This window comes from Gekko japonicus, unplaced genomic scaffold (genome assembly GCF_001447785.1).
Source record: "Gekko japonicus isolate JY-2015 unplaced genomic scaffold, Gekko_japonicus_V1.1 scaffold26, whole genome shotgun sequence".
NCBI lineage: Eukaryota > Metazoa > Chordata > Lepidosauria > Squamata > Gekkonidae > Gekko > Gekko japonicus.
In genome coordinates, this window is record NW_015174844.1 from 200,306 (window position 1) to 209,079 (window position 8,774).

At 43.8% G+C, this 8,774-nt stretch overlaps 1 protein-coding gene across 1 annotated transcript; it reads left to right on the forward strand.

Annotated features, from left to right (window-relative positions):
• The first annotated feature begins 95 nt into the window (after window positions 1-95).
• Window positions 96-8,262, forward strand: FGF4 (fibroblast growth factor 4). The gene is made up of 3 exons (XM_015424433.1): window positions 96-405; window positions 3,427-3,530; window positions 7,870-8,262. The coding sequence occupies exons 1-3, from the start codon at window positions 96-98 to the stop codon at window positions 8,044-8,046; spliced, it is 591 nt and encodes a 196-aa protein (XP_015279919.1). The 3' UTR covers window positions 8,047-8,262.
• The last annotated feature ends 512 nt before the right edge of the window (window positions 8,263-8,774 follow it).

Consider the following 8,774-nt stretch of genomic DNA (forward strand, 5'->3'; position numbering starts at 1 on the left):
TTCCTCCGGCGATCCAAGTCCGAAGTCTGCGGAAGGGTGTATTTTTAGAGCGATTGCCTCCCTGGGAACCACGTGTGCTGCCCATGTTGCTCGGGATGACGGGCCCCTCGTCGGCCTTCTTGCCAGTCTTGCTCCTGGGACTGCTTTCGCCTTGGCTGGCGGGGCGCTGCGTGCCTGCCTCTGCCCAGCGGCAGCACAACGACACCCTGGAGTGGCGCTGGGAGACTCTCTTCTCGCGCTCCATGGCCAGGCTCCCGGGGGAGAGGAAAGAGGCCAGCCGGGACGGGGACTATCTGCTGGGCATCAAGAGGCTGCGGCGACTCTACTGCAACGTGGGCATCGGGTTTCACATCCAAGTCTTGCCAGACGGCAGAATCCACGGGATTCACAACGAAAACCGATACAGTAAGTTGCGGCGCTCGCCTCGCCTCGCCTCGCCACCCTGCCCTGCGCTCACGCTCCCACCTTGTCAGTTTCAGGAGCGTCAGCTGAGCCACCGTAAAGGGCAGCCCTTCCCCTCAGGATGCCTGACATCTTGGACGCCTTCCCGGAGTGGGAGCAGGGGGGATGGAAAGCCCGCGGCCGGGTCCCTCCAGATTTCCTCTTTTCACGCGTCTACCAGTGCGCTCCTAGGACAAACCAACCGCCCCCCCCCAAAAAAAAGGGTGTGGAATGGGAATAATGTGCCTCCCAGTCCTGAGCATCTTTTATGCAATTAAATCCCATTACACACCTCCAAATTAATGTGTTTCGCAAAAGCTGCCCGAAATCAAGGTAAGGATGGGAAAGGAAAGTTTTAAACGCTAACCTCGATGGCTTAAGATGAAGTTTGAACTGGGCGATCCGGCCCCTCGGATCAACAGCACTGATGAAGCTTTTCTAAGGGTAGATTGGTGGAGACCGCGTGATCCTCATGCAACGAACTTTAAAGAAGGGCTGCTCGAGTCCGTTGGACTCAGGTTCTATACTATAGGGCTTCCGACCTAGGAAACACTTTTGTGCAGAAAAAGCATGAGATTTGCCTATAAACGGTCAGGTATGATGATCTTAGATGTGTGCAAGTTGCTGTGCATACATGTCAGATCACCCCACCCTATGATGTACATGCCAGCTTCATAATCTTTTCCTTTACAGAAGGGGTTTTGCCCCTGTCCATCAATGGGACATATTTAAAAATTCTATCTTTGTACTTGATTTCCCCACTCCCCCAATAAGGCAGAAGAGTAATGAGGGAACTAATTTCATTTAAAATATTTTAGTAATGCTCATGGCACAGGGGGAGATATGGAAACTGTCTAATGCAAAGTGGCATCCCTTGGCCCATAGTTGTTGTTGTTGTTGGCATTTTCCACTATCTGTGTAAAATACAAGCAGTAGTGTACTTTGCCCATGACTGGAATTGGCTACTGGTATTACAAAGTAGGGTATTAGAGCACTGCAATCTATTTTTTTAAAATCATATTACAAAACCATGTGTTTGGCAATTTAGTTGCATTAGATGTTACTTGTAGTGTTCAGGCAGTCTCTCCCAGCGGTCTTGCTAATATTTGGATGCACAGAAGGAAAGGAAGAAATGCACTGTCCCTATTCAGAGCACTGCAGAATATAGAAACTTCTGAGCACTTGATTTATGACCCAAAACCAAGACAAGATCCAAAATAATCAGGTGCAACATCTGGATATCCCCAGAGCTGCAGCAAAAGCTACTCATTGGTCCCTCCCCCTGTTCTTGCAACAGGTTTACAAATAGTTAAATTGGCATTCCAGACCCAAGAGTAACTCTGCCAAGAAGTTAGGACAGTCTACCAGAAAAGCATCTGTTAGTGACTTAACCCCATGGCCCTGGGGCTCTAATTCTAACTCCTATCCAACTGAAACAATAGGACTGGGGAGGAGGAGTTACAGACAGCACCATGACAAATGTTTCATGTGCCCTGAAACATATTGTTACTTATTTTAACCTGGACGATGTGGGAGATCACTGCTAAGCTTTTTGTTTTTTTTTTTAAAAAAGCACCCACCTTTCTGATTGTATCTGCCTGTTTCGGTCAGCTGCCTTGTACAGTCTCTTTAAGTTTTAAAAGCATCAAGTGCGTAGAATAGCAGCTTCATTGGGACAAAAGATTGTGGGACTCCAGCATTAAAGCATGAGCTGAGGACTAAGTTGATATGATTAGACAGCAAACTTAATAAGGTCAAGCTGTGCATTAGAGTCACCACCCAGAGCCACGTCTAAGCCCTCCCTAGGCAGCATGTGGAAAGTAAATTTGTGTGCAGCTTTTTGACCATGTGGACTATATGCTTTTATCCACGCTAACACAAATCTCCCCCCCCCCCAATCTTTGGACTGGTAAGAAAATCAGTAATGGGCCATGCATTGGTCCAATACACTAGAGAGCCACTCCATGGAAACTGACTTGGGAAGTGCCCACCTTGATGGCTGTGATGGAGGCAGAAGAGAGTGACCAGCAGCAAGGACTGATTGAGATTATTGGTCTATACAGGGTGGTACGAGCCTCTCGATAAGCTGAGGAAGGGCTTTGCAGCAACTGCTGGCCACTAGCCTCTCGATAAGCCGAGGAAGGGCTTTGCAGCAACTGCTGGCCACTGCCTCCTCCTCTGCTGCCATCACCAAGCAATACCCTCCAATAAGAACAGGGAGCTGTATCCCTCATCACGATACAGTGGCAGTATCTCGGAAGTGCATGTAGCTCCCCACCATACACATGCACAGATGCATAGACACCCAATACGAGCAGCTTACCAGGTGATAACAGCTGCTTTGGAAGGCAACTGAAAGTTGCTTCCATATGGTGCTGTAACTGGTAGATCAGCCCTAAGCTTTCTCACCATTAAGTCCCAAAAGAATAATCCTCCCTTTGCATTGGAAGCTTGCTAGAATTAACTTGGGCCAGTCACTAACTTTTAGACTAACTTAACTCACAGAGTTGCCGTGAGGATAAAATGGAGGCGAGGAGAAACCCGTATGCACTGCCTTAAGCTCCTTGTATGAAAGGCAGTAAAAATGTACTAAATAAAGAAGTTAAGCAAGACTTTGATTCCTAATAATTTGTACTGGACTACTCAGAAATGTAAATTAAATTGCTCTTAACCTACTTGCTCTGAAATAAAATATACAATGTGCTTAGGACTAGAAAAGATATCACTGCTTATTTGGTGGGGTGATTGGTTTATTACTTCTGAGCACTCTTGTTAACTGCATTAGAAAATGGATTCAACATTCTATCCGGGGGTCATGTGTCAGAATAGCCATCAAATTGGTATCGCCCAACTGACCTCACTAGAACAACATCTGGATGGATATAAAAACCTTTTGTCTTGTGGCTGAAGAGGACTCATGATGGTAAAGAGGAGACACACACATCTTTCTTAGCATGATTCCTCTGCATTATTCTTGTTTTACAGGTTTGCTTGAAATCTCTCCAGTGGAAAGAGGAGTGGTGAGCATCTTTGGTGTTAAAAGTGCCCTGTTTGTAGCCATGAACAGTAAAGGCAAACTCTATGGATCTGTAAGTAGCAATTATGTCATGTTTAGTGACATAGTCTTTAATCCCTTTTTTATATTTTTAAACTGTCTTTGATTTGTTTTATATGAAATGGTAGAGATGCTACCAATCTCATGTCTTGACTACTTTCAAAATATAACATACAACATATATGTAATATCGAGCCACTCTCAATATTAGGCTTCCATAGCGAGATGACAACTCTCTGGTTATTAATGAATAGTTATCTCATGCTGCAGCAGAGCACTGGAAGTGCCCCTGGGAAAGCACAGAACACTTTCAAACTCACAGAAAGAAACCACCATGCAGACAGTGCATGGGGAAGTCAAGCAAGTGCTCTTAGTACCCAGTATGTCCACAAACTTCTTCTAGTTTGGCAAGACGAGAAGACCATTACAGAGCTTCAGACATTTAAACACCTGTACACATTTCTGCAAGTTACGAGAAGAAACATTTCCAAATAGTGTGCTGGGACATACTAGTATGTTTTGAGAAATTAGTTTAAATAATTATACTTTTGGGAAGTTTGGCATTCCCATAAACACAGGTGGCTGTGCACTCTGCCAGTCTATTTTCCTACCTGCCTGCCTATTTCCAGGCAGACACAGTGGGTATGACTGGATTAGCTCCCAGATGCAGAGATATGGTAGAATTATTTTCCATCAGAGGAGGCATGTCCAGTGGATAGACTTCCTTGAGAGCGAGGAATCACTTGTTAAGAAGCGTGATCCCAATTTTACTTCAGGAAAAAAAGCATGGTTCAGCTGTACAATTCTAAGCAGAATTACATCCTTCTATGCCCACTGAGGAGCTGCGGTGGCTCAAGTGGTTAAGACGCTGAACTGCAGGCTGTGGAAGGTCAGTAGTTCAGCAGTTCGAGACCCGGGTGCCACATGACAGCGTGAGCTCCCGTCTCTACTTCCAGCTCCTGCCAACCTAGCTGTTCAAAAGCAAGAAATTGCAAGTAGATAAATAGGTACCACTTCAATGGGAAGGTAACAGCGTTCCGTATGCCTTGGCGTTTAGTCATGCCGGCCACATGACCACGGAAACGTCTTCGGAATGTGCTGGCTCTTCGGCTTTGAAACGGAGATGAGCACCGCAACCCTAGAGTCAGACTCGACTGGCTTTCAAGCAAGGGAACCTTTACCTTTACCTTTATACCCACTGAAGTCAATAGGCTTAGACAGATGTAACTCCATTTAGGATTGCACTGTAAAGCCTGGAGAATACTTACTAGAACCTGATGTTCAGTCACACCATGTGCTTACTGGCTGCTGCTTTATTCAGTGATGTAACCACCAGAGATAACTAATAACCATTAATTGGTTATGTTCAATCAGTTCAGACATGTATATGTAAATCTGATCTCCTATGGAAAGACTGGATTTTGGGGAGGGAAATAAATTTAATTTCCAATACATGGAAATAGCCAAAGGCATTTCATTTCTTAAAACCCACTTGGTTGCTAAAAATAATGCACATCTTGTTTATGGTCATTTCCAGCTGTCCTTCTATTGTGGACTCCTTGTTTGTGTAAGTTTGTGTGGGCAGAATGTTCAGCCTAATGATTTTGGAAGCAGATCACTTTCACATAATTTGCCTAAAAGGAAGCAGGGAAAAATCCAGGAGTGGAAAAAGCTAGATGCTTTCATTGTAACGGCTAGGCTCTGTAACCTTGGATGTATCCTTACTTTTTGGTCTATAATTGGTACAGCCTTTTTATTTCTTCTCTCTATTGTCATTTGCTAGCAAGTCCCCTTATCTCCTTTTGTCTGCAGGGTTTTTTTTTTTTAGTGGTTGACCACAGGCTGCATTCTCAGGAACATGCCAACTACAAACTTTATCCATTTCAGTTTAATAAAATGGCTTGTGGATTATACATTGAAGATCCATGTGTTTAAACAGGATTAAGTGCCAGCATATGCAATCTTTGGATCAAATTAAACATGCAACCTCAGTGCACAGAAGGGTCGTGCACATGGTCCTGCGCTGTTGAGATCAAAGAAGGGTTCAAAGAGTGTTAGACTGATTCTTCATCCTTTCTTCATAGTCTTCCACACAAGCCAACATAGTACACTGGCTGTGGAAGAAGCAGGCTATGATGTACCTTTTGCCAAAACAATTTGGGCTGAAAGACAGTAAAGACCAGCTATTTGGTATCTCCATTAACAGGGCTATATACTAGGATTTCTATTCAGCCTGTTAAGGAGACTCAGAACTCTTGGAAGAAGCCAGCTCCTGAAGGAGCTCGTGCCATGTGGCCAAAGATCACAACCCTCAGAGGGGAGGAGCTTAATACCTACAATGCACCAGAGTCAGAAGATTCTGTTGAAGCCTTCTAGCTACCCATTTTAGTGTCATCTACTCAATCTCTTCATCAGACTGGATGTTCAAGTACAAAGCAAAACAAAGAAGGGGAAGAGGAAAAAGTGTTTCAGGGGATGACGGAGACATGCCAAATCTATGGCTTCTAAAAACTTAAGGCCTCTCCATCACACCATGAAACATTTTTCTCCCCTCCCCACCAGTTGGTATTTTGTTTTGTACTGAATATCTAGCCTGGTGAAGCATTCTGAAGAATGTGAAAGATTGCACCCTCTTTTGTGTTTTGGTTGGGCCTTCTAAAAGGTATTACACAACTGCTGTCCTTGGAATTTTTCTGTGAACCAACACAGCTCTCTATTTGCTGTCTATCCAACGACAAATCCTTGTAATCAATGTACAGACAATATGGCCACCTAATGCTTTTTGTCACGAGCGTGAGTGATGATGAGCAATGCAGCTCTTTTCCTATGCCATTCTGAAACTCTGAAAAGTTGTTTTAAAGTGTTTTTGAACATTTCCCTGTGTCATTATATTATATTATATACCAGGAACCCCTCATTTAGCATTTTTTTTTAAAAAAAACCCAGGAATACTAGCAAGACTCTTCCACTCCCTCACAACAATACTTCACCACTTTGTAAACCTTAATTTTACTTTAGTATAGTTTGATATATTGCAGGCTGCGAGCTCTATTGTCCCATGCTGGAGCTCCCATCTCTTACGGCAGAGATCAACAGCAGCCTCATTACTTTCCTATAGATAGGCATATACTGGGCCTCTGTATGAGTGAAGGTGCTAGAACAAATAGTGTACTACCAGTCCAAAGAAATCAAAATCCTGAGCTTCAAGCTGATTGGTGCTGGTTGAGTCAAATATGCCAAGCTCAGGAACATGCTCTTGTAAATTCATGCTGGGGATATGACTGGGAATGCAGATCATTCAGGATGGCCAAACATCCTAGTAAGTCACCTGTGCAACTAGGTACAGAAGAATAATTTCAGGGAAAAGAAGATATAATATTGCACTCCACTTCTCCAAGCACAGCATTGCCACCAGTGCTAGCGGTTGGCAAGGCAGGATATTTATGGAAGTCAACGTGGTGAAAAAGGGTTTAGAGAGTGTCCAGAGCTCCCGTTGACACTTTGGGAGGGGGTCTGAGAAGGTAGAGCTTCAGGAAGTCTGTGAGTGTCTTTCACACTCCTTCTGAGTTTCCCACATAAACAACATAAGGTGAGAGATCATAAGCAGAGGGCTTTAGAATAGCAAAACTGAGAGCCAGTTTGGTGTAGTGGTTAAGTGCGCGGAGTCTAATCTGGGAGAACCGGGTTTGATTCCCCACTCCTCCACTTGCACCTGGCTGGATGACCTTGGGCAAGCCATAGTTCTGATAAGAGCTGTTCTTGAAAAAAGAACAGTTTCTGTCAAGAGCTCTCTCAGCCCCACCTACCTCACAGGGTGTCTGTTGAGGGGAGGGGAAGGGAAAGGAGTTTGTAAGCCCTCTGAGACACCTTTGGGTAGTGAAGGGTGGGGTATAAATCCAATCTCTTCTTCTTCTTTAAAAGAATGGGGTGGCTGGGCCACCAGAGAATTCTGGGGCATATTTCCTCTGGCCCCTCCACCCTTCCCCAGACAAGGGAACCCACAGAGACACTGTTGTAAAACAGGCCACAAAAACCTGGATGCAGACCAGAAGTATTGCAAATTCCTGTGCGTGTTCCAACATTTTCATAAAGAGGGGGACAAGGAATATGCTTGAGGCTTTCAGTGTGCTGAGCTTGAATAAGTATCTGCAAGAGGTTTCAAAATCTCTTTGAGGAAGCACTTTTCAGGTGCTTCTACATCAAGGCTTTTGATAAAAGTGTTTGTCTAAGTAGGTGGTTGCAGGCTCAGGTTTATGATAAATATGAAAAACAAAATGGAAAGAAAGCAACTGCTTAAGGACTCCCTTTCTACACCTGTTTGCAACAGTATTTCCTACCCTTAACTTATAACTTCCTCCCCCTTCTCATTTCAGAGCCATTTCAACGATGAGTGTAAATTCAAAGAGATCCTGCTGCCAAACAACTACAATGCTTATGAGTCCCAGATCTACCCAGGGATGTACATAGCCTTGAGCAAAAATGGAAGAACAAAGAAAGGCAATAAGGTCTCTCCCACCATGACAGTGACACATTTTCTTCCAAGGATTTGAGAGCTGTCCCTTGAAGACCTACCTCAGGGAAGGGGGAGAAGGCAAGACCCAGTTGGAGACCGGGAGGGGTCATATGGTGCACTTTCCTTTGAGAGTTTTATGCAAGAGTAGATGTAAGATATTTAAGTTATTTAAGTCTGTATATATTGCCAGAAAGTTATTTATAGTTCCATTTTTTTTTAATTCCTAAGAAAACCCCAACATAAAACAAAAACTTCCAACCTAAGCTATTCATTGTACAATGCAACAGTTGAGGACTTTTGCATTGTGGTTTATTTAACATTTTTTTTTAAGTTATCACAGGTGTGCTGCTATTATGTGTTTTTTAAAAGTGAAATTCAATTCCCGTATTTACAATGTTTTGCACTGTTTTGTGTGTTGTACAGTGTTTGTTAGTGGACACGAAATTGTTCTCTCTCTCTCTCTTTCTCTATTTTAAAAGAAAAGAAACCAATGATAACTGCCAGATAAGGTCTTAGTCTTTGAAAATGAACTGGGCAAACCTTCCTCAGTTCCGATGCCAGCTTGTAGCAACATACAATGTATGACCTCCTTTTGTGCAGCACTGCTATTTCATTGAAATAGTATCAGTTTACTTTGGGTACATAAAATGCAGTGTTGAAGTACCACCCTGCAAAGCTGTTTTTAGATCTGTTACTGCTGAACTCTGAACTTCCCTGCAGTCAATCTCTTCAGAGCCCCTAAGACCCCCCCCCCCACTTGAAATT